Consider the following 23,100-nt stretch of genomic DNA (forward strand, 5'->3'; position numbering starts at 1 on the left):
TATATATATATATATATATATATATATATATATATATATATATATATATATATATATATCAATGAAAGAAAAGCAAATAACGAAAGAAAATAAACTATGACAAGGCAACAACAAATAAACTCTGCCATCTACGATACGCTACACGTTCAGAGACAATGAATGGTGTGAAAACACACATGATTTCTTTAGAAAAATAAACTATTGTACATTAGTACCACAACATCAATGGAGAAGGTTGTAGAAAGAAGTACCGGGGAAAAAAGACACTAGAGAACTAGATGATTGAGATGTCAACATGTCTGAGGCAAAGCTGAAAAATTGCGTATAGGTACATCCTGTGAAAATCTTCCGCAGTACATCAAAGAGAGGCAATGTGCAAGCTGAGATCTCGCGCGAACTGCCTTCTACGGCTACCTTCGCGTGCTCCGCACGGATGGATGCTATAAGCGTCCCCTTCGGAACGGGGTGGTGGACTGCGGCGCCAAGCTCTTGTTATAATGTTGCCTAATGTCCTAACTGTGTTACAGAAGACAAAATAAAAAAGGAAGAAAAACGATGAATTCCCATAACCAAACTTTCTGAAACCCTATTGCAAACTTTGTTTTTGCACGCCACCATTGTTTGTCGTTTTCCTACTTTTCTTCCACCAATGTCCAATCACCGCTTACTAATCACTACTGCGGGCATGTTTCCTTTGCCCCTTCTCTCGCTGAACCCAAGGGCTTCAAGGAGGCCAGAAATGCGTAAATCGACCGCTGGGTAGATATCTTCACATTCTAATAAAACATGCTCCATCGTTTCCCTAGCAATACCGCAGCAAGCACGTGCTCCTTCTTGTATCTCGCTTTATAAGTGCATGTTCTAAGACATCCTGATCTCGCTTCGAAAGGTAATGAGCTTCCCTTTGAGTTATTATAATTTTTTTTCTTTCCTGATTTCGCTTTTTCCTCTTAAGCAATTACTCATAGCAGGTTTCTTTTCCATTGCTGCCACCCATATGCGATTATCTCAGCCTCTCTGAGTTTCCGCTTGACGTTCTTTGTTGCTGTGTTGCTCACCATACAGGTCGCATACTTGCTGGTAAGCTTCCTAGTTCTTTTCCTCCACTGTGAATTAATATATTTCCTGTACAAATACCTGAAAACTTTTCCGGCTCACTTAATTTATTCCATATTCTTCAGTCGCTGTTCATAATCAGTTTTTACTGCGAGCAGTCCTCGGCTAACAGCGCCATCCAGGGGCGGCCGGGCGCGCCCTCACCGCATTATTTTCGGCAGGGGAGCGCGCCGAATTGGACGGTCGGAGCAAAACTTACCAGCGCGCAATCTCCGATGCCACCATGATGCCACGAATCCGACCACTAACATGGGTATCCGCTCACCATGGCTCCGAGTGGCGCTGGCTAACACTCCCGGGGCTAAATCTAGTAAACATAAATGCCTAAGTTTAGTAGATTGATAGATAGCAGTCGCCGTAGCACAATTCGTGGAGCAACGCACGCGTAATGCGGGGGTTGTGGGTTCCACTCCCACCGGCAACAAGTTATCTTTTCGTATACTTTCATTTCCCTTTCTTTATTATGTTCTACAAACAGTTGGTGCGCCACTGTCTTTAGGGAGCACCGAAAGTTCCACAGCGCCTCAGCTTGCGGCCCCGCGACAGCCCGCTCATATAGGCGGAGCAACTTCGAAACTGCGATATTTGCCGCGGAACTTGCACGTCATACAGGACTTGCACAACATACCGCAAGCGGTCCCGTACTATCTTCCGTCTCAGGAGCAAAGAACGCACCGAAAACGCTCACGCATGCAGCCCAATAAAAGCATCCGCAAGACCGAATACAGCCAGAGACGTTCTTGAGCATGCACAGCATTACATTTATTCAGTGCGCTGACTGCGTGTCGCAGCAGGTGCTGAAGAGGAGCAATGGCCATGACGATGACCGGCGACAGGAACCACAACCGTAGTTTTCCGAGTGAGCCCACATGGTTAAAAATGGCCAGGCTTTTCACGCAGAGGCCATTGCGTATCTACAAGAAACTGAGAGACCTTGTCCCGCTGGCCTTAATGTGACGAAGGGTGACGTGATACAAGTCGGTAATGGGAGAGGGCGCCTCTAGTCAAGCCTAAACACACTTTGGAAGTTCTGGTAAATGGTCTGCACGAGAACGTTCGGCGTGCCACAGTCCCCTCGGTAGTCGTCGCTGGACACGTCCCAGACCATCATGCCCGCTAACGACCGGTTGCGTACGTACTCTGCCTTGGCCATCAAGCTGACCTGGTCCTCGTACGCGACCCACTGGTCGTCTGAGTACGCGTACGGGCACTCGGCGCTGGCGTCCCACGCGCGCGTCCAGTTCTCGAACACAAGGCGCCTACAGATCTCGAAGAAGCTGAGAACCCCGGGACAACGCGTGAAGAGGCCCGGGATTCCTTCCGACCGACCCGCAAGTAGTACGGAGCCCGGCTTGTGGTCAGACTTCTCGTCAAGCGTGTACGAAGCCCCGTCTAAAGAGACACTCACGACCAGCTTGTGCACGGGAACGCCGCTGGCCAGAGCCCGCTGGACGGCCGTGTCGAAGTCCATCGTCACATTCAGGGGCGACGGCTGCCGGCTCCGCATCGGGCTGGGAAACTCGGCGAACGCGTCACTGCGGAACCCGTGAGCCACGACGACGGCGTAGTCGACGTACGAGCAGATCTTGCCCCCCAGCAGCGGCTGGTTGAAGACCTCCGTCTCCGGCTCGAACACCACCACCAGCGTCAGGCCATGGCGCTCAAAGTGTACCCACAGCTTTTGCAGCAGCACGATGATCCCGCGGCGGTCTTCGCCGGGCGAGCCACTGGTAAACATTCGGTGGATGACCAGTCCGTCGAAGCCGTTGCCGAGCGTCCAGCGGAGCACGGCGCTGCAGAACTGCACCGTCGCGTGCATCGATTCGGCCGCGTAGCGGAACAGGCCATTGTTCACTTCGTACTCGCCAACGCCGACGAGGATCTTGAGCGCGGGCCGCTCTTTCTTAAGCCGCACCATTTCGCGGTACAAGTTCGGGTGGGTAATCTTGTGCGTGTAGTCGTAGTGCAGCATGTCGTCGGACCAGTCGGCGGCGCCGGACAGCGGGAACACGACATGCGAGCACAAGTTCGAAGGCACCTGCGCGCCAGAAGTCGCGGTCAGAGCGGGGAAAAAGAAATGCGTTCAGGGCTCTATGTTGCGATAAATATCTTGCGTAGGATGTGGGAAAAAAACCTTCATATTTGCTCGTGCTAAAAATTTAGGATGCCGGCGATTTTTGAAGGCTAATGGGTGAGGATCAACGGCGAATATCTCAATCACCTTCAGTTTGCAGATGGCATTGTCCTGTCCAGCAACATGGGTGTGAATTGCAACAAATTACTGAGGACTTTAACCGAGAAAGTTTAAGAGTATGGTTGAAGATGAATATGCAGAAGACAAATGTAATATTCAATAACTTAGAAAGGGAACAAGAATTCATGATCGCCAGTGAGCCTCTAGAATCGTTGCAGGAGTACGTTTACCTATTATAGGTCAATTACTCGAAGGCGACCCTGACCATGAGAAGGAAACGTAAAGAAAAAGAAAAACTGGTCGGAGTGCATACGGCAGGCATTACCAAATCATGACTGGAAGCTTACCACTGTCGTTGAAAAGTGTGCAATCATTGCATTCTACCCTTGCAAGGATTGTGCAAAGAGCAATGGAACGAAAAATGCCAGCTATAACGTGAAGACACAGCAAGAGAGCGGTGTGGATCAGAGGGAAAACGGGTATATAGCCGATATACTAGTTGACATTAAGTTACAAAATGTGGAGCTGGGCAGGCCATGTAATGCGTAAGGCAGATGACCGGATGAACATTAGAGGCACAGAATGGGTGCCAAGGAAAAGGGTGCGCAGCCGAGGACGGCAGAAAATTAGGTGGGGCGATGAAAATAGGAAATTCGCAGGCACAAGCTGGAATCAGATAGCGCAAGACATGGGTAATTGGAGATCACTGGGAGAGGCTTTCGTCCTGCAATGGACATAACAATAGACTGATGATGATGACGACTGCATTTTAAAACCGACAGAAAGTTCAACCTTGAAACTTTACACTTTCCGTGCTCAATAGGGGCCCAAATACATGAAGGTACCGTGACACCACTGATCTCATACGATGACGACAACGCGCCGCAATCTGGGCGCTGAATTCAACGTCTTCGCAGCACCTGCGAAATAAATGCACAAGGGAAAGATTTCCTCTATGGTTGAAAATATTGAAAATTTTCTCTTGCACGCCGCCATGTTTCGATTTGTCTTTGAAGCTGCGCGTTTCACCTCCGACATTACAGAGTGTGCCTACAAATGCGATATCTGATCAGCTGTGAAAAATTGACTTAATGCAGCATTCAGAAAAACAAGTTCGATCTTTATTGTTCCCGCTGATTACCCATCATCCTGCCGCCGAATAAGCGTAAGAGGTTTAAGAAAAAGTCATCTCCCAGCCCAGGCACGTACCCAGGATTTTTTTTCGGGGGGGGGGGGGCACCACCTCCATCATCATCATCATCATCATCATCATCATCATCATGTTTTAGGTCCACTGCAGGACGAAGGCCTCTCCCTGCGATCTCCAATTACCCCTGTCCTGCACCAACCGATTCCAACTAGCGCCCGCGAATTTCCTAATTTCATCGCTCCACCTAGTGTTTTGTCATCCTCGATTGCGTTTCCCTTCGCTTGGTACCCATTCTGTAACCCTAATGGTCCAACGGTTATCTAACCGGCGCGTTACATGACCTGCCCAGCTACATTTTTTCCTCTTGATGTCAATTAGAATATCGTCTATACCCGTTCGCTCTTTGATCCAAACCACTCTCTTTCTCTCTTAACGTTATGCCTAGCAATCTTCGTTCGATCGCTCTTTGCGTGGTCCTTAACTTGCTCTCAAGTCTCTGCCCCATATGCACTGGCAAAATGCACTGGGCAATGCACTGGAAAATGCATTGGCACTGGACATATTGCACTGGCAAAATGCACTGATTGCACACTTTATTTTTTTAATAATAATGGTAAGCTTCCAGTCAGGAGCTGGAAATGTCTGCCGTATGCGATCCAACCTATTTTTATTCTTCTGAGAATTTCCTTCTCATGATCAGGGTTCCCTCTGATTAATTGACCTAGGTAAACGTACTCCTTCACAGTCTCTAGTGGCCGACTGGCCATCCTGCTCTCTTGTTCCTTTGCCCGGCTATTTATCATTATCTTCATCTTCTGCATAACAATATTCAACCCCACTCTTACACTCTCTCTGTTAAGGTCTCCAATCATTTGTTGTAACTCGTCTGCATTGTTGTTGAATAGAACAATGTCATCGGCAAACCGAAGGTTGCTGAGTTATTTGCCGTCGATCTTTACTCCTAAGCCTTCCCAGTTTAATAGCTTGCATTCTTCTAAGCACGCAGAAAATAGCTTTGTAGAAATTGTGTCTCCCTGTCTGACCCGTTTCTTTATAGGTACCTCCCTGCTTTTCTTGTGTAGAAGTAAGGTAGCTGTAGAACCTCGTAGATATTCTAACGCGAAAGACGACTCAGTAAGACCACAAACTATTTACAAATTATATTTACAACGGTTGCAGCGCTGACCGGTTAGATTCACAGCGCGAGCTCAGTTCGTTCTTCCTCCTCTTTTCTGGAGTGATGGCGCCTACGCGCCTCGTTCAAACAAACAAATACCTCACGCATGTAGCAATATTTTCCAAGCTTTTTACGTAAGCGTTCTGTACTCCTTGATTACGTAGTGCCTCTACGATTGCTGGTATCTCTACTGAATCAAATGCCTTTTCGTAATCTATATAAGCCACATAGAGAGGCTTATTGTACTCTGCAGATTTCGCGATAACCTGGTTGATGACATGGATGTGATCCATTGTAAGGTATCTCTTCCTGAAGCCAGCCTGTTCCCTTGGTTGACAAAATCCAGTGTTAACCTTATTCTATTGGAGATTATTTTGGTAAATATTTTATATAATACTGGGAGCAAGCTAATGGTCCCATAATTGTTCAATTCTTTAACGTCTCCTTTTTTGTGGATTAGTATGTCTGCATTCGTCCAGTTTCCTGGGACCCTTGCAGTCGATAGACACTTCGTATAAAGAGCCGCCAGTTTTCCAAGCATTATGTCTCCTCCATCTTTGATTAAATCGACTGTTATTCCACCTTATCCTCCCGCTCTTCACCGTTTCATGTCTTGCAGGGCCCTTCTGACCTCATCGCTAGATATAGGAGGGTTTCTGTATCCCGTTCATTACTGTTTCTAAGTGAACTATCGTGACTCCTCTTGGTACTGTATACAGGTCAGCTTAGAATTTTTCCGCTGCTTTTACTATATCTTCGAGATTGCTGATGATATTATCCTTCGTATATTTTAGTGCATACATCATGGTTTGTCCTACGCCAGGTTTCTTTTTACTGATTTCAGGCTGCGTTCATTTCTACGGCTTCTTCAGTCTTTTTCATGTTATAGTTTCGAATATCAGTTATTTTCGCCTTGTTGATCAGTTTTGACAGTTCCGCGAATTGCGTAATGCTGCGCGGCCGCCAGTCCCATACAACCGCGTAGAGCGCAAGACTCTGCGATTCTAGACGCACTGCGCTCACTGCGAAAGGTTAGAAAAACACCCACATAAGCACAGCAGAGAAGTGGCTACGTGAGGCGGTTCGACCGATAACTGTAGAAGCGTCATTCAAAACAAGTAATTGTTCTCCACTTCCGGCGGCGATTTCTCTACTTCCTTTTTAAATAAAAAGATGTTGATCCATAAAAATTCTCATAAACAACGGTTAACTTTTTTATTATTCGCTTTTGCTTGCAGTTTGGTTGTTGCCTTGGCTCTCTCCCTTAGTAGATCGCTAAATATCTCAACCCCTTGCGATTTTTGTTTCCAGTTGCCAATTTTGCACGAAAAGTGCTATACAGTTAGGGAAAAACAGACGAGGTAACGGGCGACAGTCATCTTGCTTATGGGTTTAATGGTTATTGCAGGGTTTTTTCAAGATGGACGCTCTTTCACGTTATTTTATTTCCCACCTTATCTAACCCATATCACGTGTATATGGTTCCGGTCAGCGTCGCGGCGAGCCGTAACTCAAGGAAACAATGAAGCAAAGGGATAAGTTAAACGCAATTGGCGTTTTCTCCGGCCGCAGCTCGTTCCATGAGAGTACAGACCAGCTGAGCAACAGCCGCATCCCTCTCCTGGTCCCAGGATCAGCCTGAACAAAGAAGGTTGAACTAACAAAAGCAACAGCTATGCTCGTGACGGTTGAATAGATGGTGACAGCTGAACGCACCTCGAGTTAATCGCGCGGGTGCAGAATCTACGAGAAAACTGTCCTTCACATTACAAGAGGTGCCGATAACTACCGCCATCTAAAAGGAGTGAAAAAGGCAGCATAATGCTGACCGATGAACAGCTGCGAAGTCTCAACATTGATCTGGCGGCGCTTTAGGAATGTGTGAGGAGTGGTGGCGTGGGTGGGGAGGGGGGGGTATGTCATTTAATTTCGGGGGGGGGGGGGGCCCTGGGCCCCCCCCCTGGGTACGTGCCTGTCCCAGCCTAATTCAGTGTTCTCGAGATATTTCCGGATTCGTTCCGCACTGATAAAGGAAGCACCAATGCATAAATTCGTATAACTGGAACAACCACGTATTTGAGTTGCATGGACTCATGAGAATGTCTCACCTCTCTTCACAAGGCGCCCAGCCTGCGTTCTAAGGTGACGAACTAAGTGAATGTGACGCTTCACAGGCAAGCGCGCCATAGAGACGATTAATGCGCTTTCGTACTTATTGTTTACCTGTTCGAATGTGTAAGTCATGGGTGGAAGTCGCTGAAAGCTGGTCGAATTGACCATGCACATAATCAAAGGTCTGTCAGGTCCTTCGTAGACTTGTCGGCCCAGTCGTGTCTTGGGACGCATGTCCACCTGCAGGTTGAAAATAAGTTCTAAAGCGTAAAACAGTAACGTACTGACGCAACTCATCGCGTCAGTGGACGCAATTAGCACCTCATCGTTCTGGCTGCCCTTATTTCACAGGCAGTTGAATATGTGACTGTGTTCGCTTCCGCTAAATCAATGACAGGGAGTTCTACAAATAACGTGGCCAAGCAGCTTACCCCAAAACTCTGACCGTTTGGGTTCTCTTGTACTCTTTTCGCGGTCATTTGTGAGCACAGTCAATAGCTTTAGGTTCGATAACTTTATATAGGATTCAGTAATAAACGCAAACGCACCTTTGCCATTCATTCCCTACTCGCAGTCTTACCAATTCATCACCACTCACCGACACCCCCACGCGCTTCCGACATACGGGAAAGAACATTTGGGCAGAATTCACGGTTAATTTGTCTATCTGGGATTTACTGCACGTCGTCATTAGCTCTTACGACGCCGTTATTGCGAGGGTCACCCAGCCATCGCCAAGGGCGATAAGAAGAAAATCGAAGGCCCACGGCCCTCGTTCACAAAAAGAAAACTCTTACGATTTGTTCGCAGCAGCAGTTGCCAGGTTAATGTAAAGTTGGACACATCAGCCAATTAAGGCGGCTGGCCAACGAATAACAGCACTTCCGAAAAAAAAAAAGTCTTCAGCGTCAGATTCGTTACAAATTACGACCCTAGCCGCTGGCGTTCGCGAAATATGCCGCCGAGATCCGACTCGCGCGGGCTGTGGACGATGCTTGAGCGCAGACGACCGACGGCCTTCCCTGGAGTGGGCGCCCGTATATATGTTGCAGTGTTGTTACAGTGACGGCTATTGCGCGAGATCGCAACGTGCGACGGTGATGATAAGCCAGGGAGCCGCGACTGCCATACCTGGTAGGGCTTTTCCCGGCGCAGCGTGGTGAGCAGTATGCCCGGCAGGACGAAGATGAACACGACGACGAAGATGAGACAAGCGCTGGCCGTGTGCACCAGGGCGCTGTTGATGAACGGGTCGCCGAGGTCCACCACCTGCTGGCTCGCCCGCTGGCCGACCAGCGTGGTCTCCTCATTCTCCATGCTGCGACGGGGCCTAAGCCTCACCAGCACCGCAGCCGGTCACAGCCACCGGTCATCTTGCGAGCAGCGGGCACCAGAGTGCGCGATGGCGATGGCCATGATCGTGGTTCTCGCTCAGACACCCAGCACGGGAGGAGTCAGCTGCGGCAACCAGGACTGGCCTGTCGGTCCTGTGCTCTGTTCATGGGCGCGTTCCAGTTCCTGCGGTAAATTAAGCGGCACCAGGGGATCTCTCCGGGACGCGATCTCGCCATCCCGCTTCGGTGGCCGCGAACATTTCTCGTCTCTCACATTTCATTTGTATTTGTGCATCTCACGTTTCATTTCGCCTGTATTCTTCAATATTGTGTTTTAAACATCCCCTATTCGCTTTTACTGCTGTCTCGTGTACTGCGATACGACATGCGACACGCTTTCTTTCTTTCATTAATATTATTATACTTTTCAATAGCTATTCTTGCCGGTTGCTTCCCTCGTCTCGTTGTGAAGTAGCAGGCTTGTTTTTGTGAGCATGGGCGCAGGCGTCGATTCTTATTTCGACCCATACGCAATTTAATCCTGCACTGAAGTTTGACTCTCAACGAAAAGTTCGTAACTATATAATGGCGCATATCACGTACGACTTCGCGTCAAAGCCAATATTCGTTCAGTCCGTGTTGCGGCTCCCAATGTTTATTTCGGCTCCCGTAGCTACCGATCTCCGAAAGAGCACTTGTCGAACAAAATTCTCAAAGAAAAATAAAATGTATAAATAAAATATGTTTTTTATTTTTCTTTTTCCTCCTCTACAGCTTGCTTCATGGCCAGACTGCCGTTGAGGGTGTACGTGCAATTCAATTGGGGACAAGAAGAAGAAGAAGCACCGCTGCAGGCTGGAGGGCGTCGGCCAGACAACGAGCTTCAGGCGAGGCGTCCCGACGTCCACCGTGATCGCCAAGCGCCGTGATGCGCAAGGGCCAGACTCCGGCGGCGTCGGCCAGGCCATCGGTGCAGGGCGGCCGTCCCCCGCCTTCGCCGTTGTTTTCTGCCAACACCTGGAACGACTACTTCGAGGAGCGACCGAGCATCCTCAGCCTGTGCTTCGTCGTCGTCCTCACTGCCTTGTTCATCGGGTCACTCGTCACGTCGCTATATTTCGGTGGGTCATCGACGCTATACTGTACCGCTGCGTGTAGCTCGCGCGGGCGCGATCGTAACGCCGCGTCTCCCTGTCGAAAACACAAGTTAATGGCTAATGACATCGAGTGTGTTCAAGAGAAAAACTTGCGCAGGAATTAAGGATCACAACTAAGGACTCCGTTTTCTGATAACTAAAGACAAAGCTAACCGCCGCTCGTATTTGTTGACTATAGGACACACACACACACACACACACACACACACACACACACACACACACACACACACACACACACACACACACGCGCACACGCACACACACACACACACACACACACACACACACACACACACACACACTGTAAGGGTTGGAGGACGAACGTCGGGATGAAAAACCCAAAACTTGGGAGGAATTTATTCTACATTTTATACAGGGACGGTGAGCGTCAATTAACAGTCGTACAGACATTACGGGCCGGCAGCAACTCGGACGCTGCGGCCCGCGACAAGAAGTTCGAGAGAGGTGAATCAGGGAATCAGGGCATGTCCCAGAATGCTCAGGTCTCTCTGGAAGGCTTCTTATAAACCCTTCGAGCACTGCAAGTCACGTCATGTTTGACCATTGGGAGAGTCCACTCCAATGACGCCACTTTCAGCCAATGGTAGGCGCCCGTGTCGTGGTGTCACACCTGGCGGCTTGCTGCGGTCTTGCCTCGCAGACTGGCAATGCACTTCGAACGAGGAGAAGGGGAGGGCTGCACCTGCTCCATTGTCGGATGCCCACCTGCTAATCCCGGCGGCGCACGAACTTGTTGGCACGTAAACTTGTTGCCTTAAACTTGTTTGCTCGGCCGCTTCTCTGGAATGCACTTTCCTGCTTCTGCATTCCTCAATTAGCTGTGCTGCGACTCGAGTGGTTTGGGGAACTCGAAGTAGCCTCAGGAAACGGCGCCATATCTAACAGCTCGTCCTCGCCCCGGTAGTTCTGAATGGCCGGGGAACTCAATTCGCTGGCCATGAGGAACGCTGATAGAAGCTTCAGGGTACTGGGGTCGAGCCACGTTTGACAACTCTCGGGATCCTGGGCCCTGGAGAACATACGTCAAACAAACCAAACAACACAGCGCTGCCCCACGTGTAAGCGCAGGCTCTTCACCCCTGACTCGCCAGGCTATTACTGAGTCAAAATCAACCCTGATCTTTTAGTTCCCCAATTTTGACTAAACAGTTGTAACCACCCTTCCAAACAGCTATGCATTTCTCCTCGATTGCCGACAAGACCAGAGTACTATTGTTGTTGCAAAACAAAAGGGTCGTTGACGATGCAAACAACAAATGAAAACAGCCGAACATAACTTAAGTGGCCTAACCACACGAACAGCATGTTTCCAATCTATCGCAGTGGCGTACTTATCGCACGTATTGGTGCCACTGAACAATCTGGTCAACGTCGCAAGTACGTAATCACAAGCGCACTAGCCTTGTGGTCACTAAACAGAACGCGTACTTGCGTTGTAGGCAAACTTTTCATTTACGCTTACTCACGTTTCTTCCCTGAAAGTCCTACAGGACACGTGACGTAAACGAACAATTAAACTCGCGGGACTTACACACTCCGCAGAACTCTTAAAATGATGCGTCTTCTAAATAACTCGTTCCACGCATACTTATCAGAGAAGTCAGAATACGGCTGCCCTAACACACACGAGCAACCCAGTCATAAATCTGCTTCCTTCCGTCCACACAGGACATGCGCTAATGGAACTAAGAACGCTTCTCAGTGCAAATCATGCACTCACTGAAATCTACGCGCTTAACCTTACAAAATTCAAAAACGCTTAAAAAGAAAGAAGGTTAAATAACACACGCGCTTTACCATAGGCCTCTCAACAATAACCTTGACCCTCGGGTTACTCACACACACACAAAAAAGCCTATCTACTTATTAATGAACATCTCGCGAGACTACATGATTACATAAACCTCATCTTTCAAATCTCGGAGCTTGCTCAAACCAAAACATAAACAAAGCTCAAACCTTACACATTGAAAGAAACTCTAGTCTCAAATCGCGAAATTTTCCGATGCTCAAAAATAAAACGAAATAACACGTTTTGCTTCTACGGAAGCTCTCTTGGCTTCCCGTTCCCGATTGCTTACGACTGACTCATACTTTCAGCCTGACCCGCGGTGGGCGAAGTTTCAAAGCTACTCTGGCTGCCGAGAGACAACAAAAGGGCTGATTCACTATCAGCTCCCCCAAGACGTTACGGTCTCGTGCCAATTTGCGTCCCGGCGCCCCGCTTTCAACACGAACTCGACTGACCGCGTCGCCACTCCCCACCTGGTCTCGTCCTGCCACCCTGCGTTTCTTCGAACTGCACGCTGAGCTGTGAAAAGAACTACGGAACGACGAGGAGCTTAACTGCCTCGTGCCCTTTGTCCGCGTCCGTGCAGAACATTCTTCGCGGTCCCCCTTTGACCTGTGGCTCGAACGTTCTGGATGCGTCAACATCGTCCTAGACGACCGCACCTTCTTCCTCGCGCCCTGCCCTTTTGGGTTTCTCGCCATCTTTGGCGGCGCTACATTAATTACCGACTTTCGCTCTTTACCGCGCTTCTTTTTACGGCGCTTTCTCTTTGCACTCGCCTTCATGTCGCCTTCTCGTGCCTCGTGCTGGCCGGTACGCATCTCGTCGGCCCGGATCGGCCTCTTACCCGCACAGTCTGAGTGATTTACATTTAAATCTACTCTCACTTTGCCTCGACTGGCGGACAGCCCAACCGACTCTGGCACAATGCAGCAGGCTTTACTCGAGTTAGACAACTCGCACTCTTGCGAACTGCCCTCTACTACATTGCCCAGCTCACGCTGTGAATCGGCACACAGCCCGTCGGTATCGATCGCTGTCTCACGCGCACAGTCCGAATGATTAACTGAATCATCCCTATCTAGGCTATCTAGACTGGCGGAGAGCCGCACCGATCCCTGAACAATGCAGTTGTTTTCTCGTGAGCTACGGAGCTCGCCACCCCGAGAACTATTCTCAACTGCATCGTCCAGCTCGCACTTCATTTCTGCACGCACATCTGGCTCTACATGGGTGCTCGCTTCTGTCTGGTCAGCAGTACCCCTTTCTTCGCTAGCAACCTCGCTAACATTACCAGCGACGCACACGCTCGGTAACTGTGCCAATTTGTTCGCAGCTGGCCTAGCTGTCTCTACAGTCATCTGTTGGCACAGCACCTCGTCGCTCTCCTTGCGGCCTTTAACGGCCTCTGTTGCCACTAAGGCATCGTTAGCAGCTAGCCTTTTCCCTTCACTTATGATTCTGCAGCTAATCTCACAGGCACTACTCTTTTCGTCGGCTTTTGGCGAAAGTCCGCTAGACACTTCCTCATTCTTTCGCTCTGTACTACCTACAGAATTCTCAGACAGCCGTTGTCTCTGTGCCAATAACTGATCACAATACTGTATCTCTTTGATCAGTGCTGCCTTCTCTCTCTCATACTTTTCCTCTCGCTCACGTTCGCGTTCATTCTCACGTCCGTGACGCTCACACCTAAGAGTAAGTTCTTGAAGCTCATGCTTCCGTTCATTCTCGCGTTCTTCACGCTGACGCTCACTCCTAAGCTCACGACGCTCTCGCAAACGTACACGACGCTCCCGCTCCCGTGGCTCCTGTATCACCTCCCAAGCAAGCTCAATGCTTTTGTCATCATTGCCACTATCTTGAATCGCCTTTATGATAGCTGGCGTTTTCATCCGTTCGTCCGCCTCAACTCCCAAATCGTCGCACACCAACAACAAGTCCAACCTCGTCAACCTTCTAAGATCCATGGCAGCTGCCCCGACAGGTGGTTAAAACTGTTTTCCTTAATTAATTTGTGCAAACACACAATGCATCAAACTCCCGATTCCCAGAACTATCAAAATTGAACACACAACCTTTGAGTCTGGCGAATCATAAGGAAAAAAACCACGCGCTCACTTACGGTTGCAGCACTCTGCCATCCGGTTCATTTGTCCGCTGTTCCCGGTTCCTTCCGGACTCCCTGGGTCGAAGGCTCGCTCCTTCTTCGATACTCCCAGTCTCTTCGGACCTCTTTCGACGAAGGCTCTCTCTTCTTCGCTCTTCCCGGTTCCTTATGATCTCTCTCGACGAAGGTTGATCCGTAGCGCTGCCACCAGCTGATGCGTTCGGAGGCGATCCTACCGCTGCCAACCAGATGTAGGGGTTGGAGGACGGGACTTCGGGATGAAGACCCCAAACTTGGGAGGGATTTATTCTCATATTATACAGGGAGGTGAGCGACAAGTATCAGACGTACTGTCATTACGGGCCGGCAGCAACTCGGACGCTGCGGCCCGCGGCAAGAAGTTCGAGAGAGGTGAATCAGGGAATCAGGGCATGTCCCAGAATGCTCAGGTCTCTCTGGAAGGCTTCTTATAAACCCTTCGAGCACTGCAAGTCACGTCATGTTTGACCATTGGGAGAGTCCACTCCAATGACGCCACTTTCAGCCAATGGTAGGCGCCCGTGTCGTGGTGTCACACCTGGCGGCTTGCTGCGGTCTTGCCTCGCAGACTGGCAATGCACTTCGAACGAGGAGAAGGGGAGGGCTGCACCTGCTCCATTGTCGGATGCCCACCTGCTAATCCCGGCGGCGCACGAACTTGTTGGCACGTAAACTTGTTGCCTTAAACTTGTTTGCTCGGCCGCTTCTCTGGAATGCACTTTCCTGCTTCTGCATTCCTCAATTAGCTGTGCTGCGACTCGAGTGGTTTGGGGAACTCGAAGTAGCCTCAGGAAACGGCGCCATATCTAACAACACACACACACACACACACACACACACACACACACACACACACACACACACACACACACACACACACACACACACACACACACACACACACACACACACACACACACACACACGCACGCACACACACACACACACACACACACACAATATCCTAAAGCAAAAAAATCAGACATGAAAAACTTTCAAAACAACGGATGCATTATGTGCATCAGAAATGAAAACGTCTGCAGATGTAGACACAGTATATTATTGAAGACCGAAGTAGCAATGTGAAGGACAGTAGAATTTTTTACAACAGCATGACACCATAACAAGCCCTTGTTGGCCTAGCTACTGCTTGCTGAAAGACATGTTTTTTGCTGCAAATTAAAAAATGTGTTTGTGACAAAAAAAACGTCTTTTAATATGCCACACCATAATGGGACAAACTAATTAGCCATTTAGCAAATGTGTGCAGCTGAAATCAAATGGTTTAAAAAGCTGCTCAGAGAAATTCTGAGATCGTGGAAGCAATGAAAAAGTTGAACATTTGTAGCCTACAGACGGCAAGAGAAGTTGATGTGTGAGCACCACAAATCGATGTATTGAGTATATCTCCCAATTTCAGATTTCACTCTCAAGTTGCAAATGCCACATTTCTCATGCTTCCAATGTTGTGACACAGCTGTATGTGTGAATACAGGCATACTAGAGCTAGTTGGCAGTTCCCGGAGTCCAGACAGTAAGCCGTTCCCGGAGTCCAATCACAATGGTCTGCAATTTTCTCATTGACACTTTTGCTCGGAATATAACATTTTAGAAGTTGATTAATGAATAATAACAATTGTTAGGCGGAATATTAATATAGTCTGACTTGCTCCAAGCGATGGCAAGCAACATTACCTTGCTTCTGCCCAGCTATACGTGGAACACGCGCGTCTTTAAATTTTGGAATAAGTTACGTGTAACACGTGGTATAGGAAGTATGCACTGTACCTTGGATAACATTACCAATATTAAACGAAACTGTGAGCTTTAATGTCGCGGGACTGCACAGTGGGCCGAGTTATTACCCGTCAAGTTAAAATCTTGAAAACGGCTTTAGCGTTTCCTAACGACAACATGACTTTACGACTTCTTTTTTTTTTTATCCTTCGCAAGACTAAAGAAAATCACAAGTCTGGCGTTTTACATGCCAAAAGTACGGTCTGATTATGAGGCACGCCGTAGTGAGGGACTCCCGATTAATTTTCACCACCTGGGATCCTTTAGGTGCACCAAATGCAAGTAGAACGGGCGCTTTTGCATTTTACCCCGATTGAAATGCGGCTGCCGCCGCCGGGACTCGATCCCGCGCACTCGGGCTTGGTATACAGCGCAATGCGAAAGCCACTAAGGCACCACAGCGGATCCTTCGCGAGACTGACGCTGTACGTCCCAACGTGTTATGTAATCATCTTTCCAAAGTGTACTTTAAACGGCAGGCGCATCAGGGTGACTAGATTAATTTGCTGAAACCTGCTACAGCTTCCTCAAAACAAGTCGAAATATGGGGCGCGGTTTGCTTCCGAATAGGTTATATTTATGAAATATCTTGAAGATCTTTTCGGACAAGATATATACATATATAATCATGTGCTTAGAAATACGGTTCACTTAATTGCTTCAAAATGGTGCTAATTAAATGGCTCCTGGTTTCCGAAACGAGTCCTGCGAACTAATTATGTAATTCCGAGCCACGCGAAGGTTCTAGAATAGCTTGCGCAGTGGCTGCACTTAGGGCGAAATTGCGATACTGCCATTTTTATCCGCAAAACTGCACGACAAGGAAACGCGCGAAAATCCGCGACAAGGGACCGAATAGTTTACCAGCGACTTTGCGAGAACAAGCTCCGGTCCGCTTTAATATACGCAGAGCTGCGGTCACTTCTCTCGTACCCATATTTGTTACTTGCCTTTCCGCAGCGTACGCGCTCGAAGTCCAACGTCGGCCGCCGTCCACGACTGCGACGCCATCGGTAAACGAGTCATCGATTCCGCAAGCAGTCAACGTCACGGTCGCAGGTCTGCCTACCGCCGCCACTACCGTTAATGCCAAAGCCGCAAGAAAAGCCACCGGTCACCTGCCACGGGGCGCCTCCGGTGGCACGTCTAGGAGGGCGAAAAAACGTGGCCGACGCAAGAAGACCTCAACGTCGCCTTACACGTCGTCGTCATCGTCGTTCGAGGGTCCAGAAGGCGCGACGACTGCCACAGAGATGGAACGTGGCAGGATCGCCAATGGCGGCGGACGGCCAGCGCTCGACACCACGAAAGCGACCGCGAGGGCCGGGACTGTCTCCAACGCATCGCGCTCCACGTTGGAGACATCCTCCGTTAGCCTAATCGCCCGGAAGGATGCAGCAAGGACGCACCAGTCGCGCAGTCCTGAAAGGACGACGACGACGACGACGACGAAGCTAGACGAGCTAGCCAACAACACAACCTTGGACGCCGCGGCCACCACCTCACCTGCAGCTGCCGCTTCTACACCGATAGCGCCGTTCGTGGAGCGGACAGGAGGGTATCGCGAAGACGCTGCGTTCGGCGTGGGTGAGGCGAACAGTACGACTCGTTCGGGCATGATTGACGAGGTCACTGCGCCAGCTGGATTCGTAGAGGAGACAGGCATGGCGAAACATGGCGGCAACGAAACGAAGGCAGCGGTGCCGACGCCGCGGCTCGCGGAGTGGACGGAACTTCGCGGGCACGCTGCAGTCGGCAGCGACTCGACCAACACCTCGGGGTCGGAACCGGACGACGAGTCCACCGAGGGAGCCGCTGGTCTTGACGAGGAGACAGGCACGGTGGTGCAAGGGGGCAGCGCCGAGACGGAGGCGACGGAGAACCGGACGCTTTCCGCCTGGACCAACGAATCGTTTACGGATTTGCCAAGCGAACATTAGAAATGTTGTATAATCAGGTATTTGAAGGTATGTGGCGGGAGGGGGCGGGGACATATATACTTGTTTCACCGCTATTTACAGTAATCACTTTTTTTTCTCACTAATTAATGATTCGTAGATATATAACGTCGTAACCGCGGAATAAGTTTGTTCATGACATGAACAAAAGTTCACAATAAAGCTCACTTCTAGGATGTCCAACTACGACAACGAAACTTGGTTCCCTGGAAAGCTCCTCCGTAAAAACGTAATTCGGCATCGGCGATATACAGTCTATGAACACGAAACCCGATATCCTAAACGTATTGATGCCTCTACAGATGCCCTAAGTCAGTTTTTAATACTCAGTCGCAAGATATAAAACCTCTGCGTACCAAGACCCGCTCTTGAACCCGGTGTCAAAGCTGCTTCTGGAATTGCTCTCCAGACTACGCATTAAAGTGAGCATTAAATGCGAGAGTTTGAGTGCAATACTTCTTTTTTCCTCGCGTTCAGTGCTCGAGGCTAGGTTATTTAACCCATTCATACGCAGTGGTCTACATCGTCGCCCGTGTCACCGCAGGAATTTCCAATTCTTTAGAGAGCCTTCACACGTACGCCTACGCAGCAGCACTTGAACGCGTGCGTGTGTACACGGCGGTACGCCTCATGGTTTGATGTCCCCATTAAAAGTTGTGCCAACGCAGCAAAACCGGTGCCAACATCACATTTTTTCTCGTGCAGCTTGGTCGCAGGTCACGGCAACTACGCAATTTCTCAATTCGTTCGATGCCGCGCTGAAATCGCAGTGCGCGCATGTGCTGCGACGGAATGGTGCAAGAAGTATCATATGTATTTCGTACTTCCGGCGCTCGATCCTCGAAGGAGTCCGAAAAAACTCAAATGCGTTGTCAAAGCTGGCTTCTCCGCAGCAGAACATATCGTGGGGTGGAGCCCGCCTCTCCTCGTGTTTGTGTGCTTGTAAACGCGAGAACGATACCATGGCGACGGCGCTACGTATGCCACGCGCACCGGCGCTGGTAGCGGCAAGGTGCTGATGCACTTTGCCACTGGAGCTATTATGCGAATGGAAATATGAGACGTCGCAATCCGAAAGGCCCGTCGAAGGTGAGCAAGGACAGTCGGGGGTGAGTAGATCGAGAGCTACATCTACAGGACGTGTGAGAGGGATATATATATATATATATATATATATATATATATATATATATATATATATATATATATATATATATATATATATATATATTTCATTTCATTTCATTTATTATACCCCTCAGGGCCAAGGGCATTACAGAGGGGGAGTGGTAAATACAAAAAGAAGACAAAGACAGTTGGTTACATGAGCGTTTAAATGGCACCTGTATATACAATATTAGCTATTACAATACTATATTACAATATTATATATATATATATATATATATATATATATATATATATATATATATATATATATATATATATATATATATATATATATATATATATATATATATATATATATACAACATAGGGGAAATTACTTAATTGTAAAAGGATAGACAGCTGGGCGAGTTGGTACGGTAACATGATATTGGCTTCTAGCGCGAAGTGAAACACGGACACAGAAAGGAGTGTTTCACTTCGCGCTAGAAGCCAATATCATGTTACTTAATTGTGCCTAATGAATGAAATAAACAAACGATAAATTTGTGGAAATTAAAGTGGATGAAAAAATGGCTGTGGCTTAGCTAAGGTTAAGCCCAGGATGCGAAGCATACTAGCCTTTATTTTAGTTGTTGAACCACTGTTCAGCCTGGTGAACTGCTGTTGCTTGGCTATATTTGGTTCGGCTAGACGACGAAACAACTCATGCGTTACTCTGCTTCGCCTTCAAGAGTCGACCCGCCAAGGGGTGTAAGACAATGGGCTACGGCGCAGCGACTACGCGCCCCGCATTGGACGCGGTGAGCGTCGAGCAACGCAGCGTTCGGCGCGGTAACGAAATGTGCGCCTGAGCAAGCGACGCACGTCTGAGCCTTAGAAACAGCTCGTTTCTAACCCTGGTTCGATTCCCACACAGCCCATCTTGCAAGAGTTGAGCTGAGATCTGTCAGTCCCGTCGTGGAATTAGCCAGGTGCGTGTTTTATCGCGCTTTGCTGGACCAAATAAAAGTTTGTTCACTCACTCACTCAACCTAGAAAATCAGTCTCTGTAGCACGCCGCAACCTTCGCTTCTCATTCCAACGAGCAGCTCTGTCTCCAGGAGGCATCTTACCTCGTGAGTGTCTAGCAGAGGCAAGCGCAGCTGCTTATATACCGCCGCGACGCCGCGAGCGACGGCGCGAGTTGGAGCCCCGTTTATCCTCTGTCGTGACGTCACGATGTCACGTGGTATTGAAGGCGACACCGCCGCGCCTGAGGAGCTGGGTTGAGCTCTAGTAATATGCTTCGCATAAAACAACTTGCCGCAGGTGGGAACCGAACCCACAATATTCGCATTTAGCGTGCGATGCTCTACCAATTGAGCTGCCGCGGCGCTGTTTCCCCAAACACTTTCTTGGGTATTTATGTGCCCTAGTAGAACCCTTGGAGTGTTAGCCAGCACCACCACTAACCAACCTTGACGGCGGGCGTGGAACGTCTTTTTGCTGCAGGCGTCACGAGAACGTGATCTTTTTGGGTGAAGGGTTCTCCCAGGGTTCTACTAGGGCACATAAATACCCAAGAAAGTGGATGGGGAAACAGCGCCGCGGTAGCTCAATTGGTAGAGCATCGCACGCGAAATGAGAAGGTTGTGGGTTCGGTTCCCACCTGCGGCAAGTTGTTTTTTCAGCCACTTTAATTTCCATTAATTTATCGTTTCTTTATTTCATTCCCCCTATGTTGTCCTTGGTGTCAGTGTTTGTTGGCGTCTTATATATATATATATATATATATATATATATATATATATATATATATATATATATATATATATATGTGTGTGTGTGTGTGTGTGTGTGTGTGTGTGTGTGTGTGTGTGTGTGTGTGTGTGTGTATATATATATGTACATATATATGTAGAGAGAGAGAGATAAATGAAAGGCAGGGAGGTTAACCAAGGCTGAGCTCGGTTGGCTACCCTACGCTGGGGAAGGGAAAGGAGGACGGAAAGATTAGAAAGGATAGTTCCTTGCGGGTAACGCCGGTGTGGTAACAGTTTTCTGCTTTATATCACTGACACTCACTCACTCGGTATCACAGATGATGAGTCAATCCGGTAGCTTTCAAAAACCGCAGCAGCGCTTTTGTGGTCTTTTGTAGCTGCGATATGCGAGGCCATGGTCCCAAGATCTTGCTCAAGCGTGAACATGTACAGCGGTTTCTTCTGAAGTGGTTGGTGCTTGACAAACTACAGCGGAAGCCAAGAGCTAACGAAACAAAAAGACGACCACGCACTGGCAATTAACAGTGCTACGTTGAAAAAAACAAATATCGACATCGACAAACCTTACCTGTGTGCTGCAGTTAGGTGTCGGAGGCGCTCGAAGGGGAAGCGTTGCGGCAGAGAGCACGAATTTTCTAAAGGATATTGTCAGCCATTCTAGTGCACAAAAAGCAGTGTGAAAAAAGGAGGGCGCGGCTACAATCTACGCTGTGAAAGTGGTTGCACACGACAAATGCATTGGGGGGTGGAGGTATACAGCTTCGCTGTAAAATTCATAATAAACTTCGACATCAGTTAAGTGTTACAAACAGCATTTGCTCCGGCCGTTCCGCTACATAGCAGCGTACAGGTACGTAGCCATGCCACCATCATTGTCATCTTAGTTGTATTCGGCAAGTTTTCCCATTGCAGGTGTTTTGTATTAAGCTGCGGGTTCCTGTTGAGCTGTCTGTCTGTCTGTCTGGGGAGGGGAGTCGGCGATGCACTGCAGACGTAGAAGTCAGAGCAGTCGGAATCACACGGCTTGCTGAAATGTATTTTTTTAATTTCGCAGGATTGTTGAAACTGGATCCCCGCAAAGCTCAGCTTAACGGAAACGCATCATTTAAGTGAAGGCACTTCCTAACGTTTGTTATCTGGCACCTTGGCACTCAAATTAATTCTCAAAGACCTTACAAATTGATTTTTAGGAACAATGAAAGAAAATAAGTATTAACTGGTGAGTGATAAGTCCAAAATTCTCGAATAGCTTCCCTCACAAAAGTATGCTGCGTCTGCCAGTCGTCCCTCCATGCTCCGGGGAAAGTTCCGTTACTGATATCATGTGCGCTAACAGCAGACGCTCCAGTGTTCAATACCGACGAACACATTGATATGACGCTGCACAGGCTCGAACCGCCGACATCGACAACTGTGGGAACCAATGCAACGCATGGCAGTGTCACGTGTACCGGAAAAAGGCTTATCCTGACCTCAGTTTATGTCCAAGGACAACTTCGCCATCATCTCGCAAGAGCTCGTACAGTAATGGCGCGCCTCATCCGAAAATATGCTCTTTGGGCAGCGATTAAGCAGCGATGCCTTCCGCTCGATTCTGCGTCGCTCTTATCTACCATTCACGACCGGCTGATCCCAATGATAACGAGGGCGGAGAATCGCTCTGACCATTTAGGAACCGCAAAATGCTGGAAAAGGAATAGCATCGGAAAAGGCGATCAGCACTAAATCACCGCCCTTAGACCTGGAATGAGCAACTGCGTTGCTGGAAGGCCCGAGTAATCTGGAGAGAGAGAGTATGCTGGGAATCGCTTGTGCCCCGCGAACAATACTTCCCTGCCAAAAGGCCTGAAATGCACGAAGTGACGCCGCGGCGGTGACTTCAATAGCTAGAATGGGAATCAGACGAGAAGATCAAATCACTAACGCCGACGTACACGTTCCATTTGAGGGGCATTGCCGCTGCATGCTTTGCCCGTCGCTGTTACAGTAAGCAAAGATGCTAAAAGCAGGAAGTTCTTTGCGTAGAACCCTATTTTGTCACTGTTAAAATCATTATGGAACTCTCAGGTGGGACAGCCTACATAACAATGCATTGCACACCGTCAACGCTGATCATCTGCGCTGCTGTTCACACGCACAGCCGGCCATTAACGTTTACGGGACACGGCATCTGTGAAAAGGCTGAATTCCCGTGAAGCCTAAGCCCATATATCATAGCCTCGTATACTCAAAGTTTCAATGTGTAG

At 48.7% G+C, this 23,100-nt stretch overlaps 2 protein-coding genes across 2 annotated transcripts; one reads left to right on the top strand and one right to left on the bottom strand.

The window, feature by feature from the left end:
* Positions 1–1,853: 1,853 nt before the first annotated feature.
* Positions 1,854–9,165, bottom strand: LOC135909409 (chitinase-3-like protein 1). Its single transcript, XM_065441353.1, has 3 exons — positions 8,881–9,165; positions 7,861–7,989; positions 1,854–3,154 (listed from the first exon to the last, which is right to left on the bottom strand). The coding sequence occupies exons 1-3, from the start codon at positions 9,064–9,066 to the stop codon at positions 2,117–2,119; spliced, it is 1,353 nt and encodes a 450-aa protein (XP_065297425.1). The 5' UTR covers positions 9,067–9,165; the 3' UTR covers positions 1,854–2,116.
* Positions 9,166–9,209: 44 nt separating this feature from the next.
* LOC135908992 (mucin-21-like) lies at positions 9,210–18,157 on the top strand. The gene is made up of 3 exons (XM_065440859.2): positions 9,210–9,272; positions 9,858–10,204; positions 16,963–18,157. Exons 2-3 carry the CDS (start codon positions 10,012–10,014, stop codon positions 17,940–17,942), a joined length of 1,173 nt encoding a protein of 390 aa, XP_065296931.1. The 5' UTR covers positions 9,210–9,272; positions 9,858–10,011; the 3' UTR covers positions 17,943–18,157.
* Positions 18,158–23,100: the final 4,943 nt, after the last annotated feature.

Source organism: Dermacentor albipictus, chromosome 1 (genome assembly GCF_038994185.2).
Source record: "Dermacentor albipictus isolate Rhodes 1998 colony chromosome 1, USDA_Dalb.pri_finalv2, whole genome shotgun sequence".
NCBI lineage: Eukaryota > Metazoa > Arthropoda > Arachnida > Ixodida > Ixodidae > Dermacentor > Dermacentor albipictus.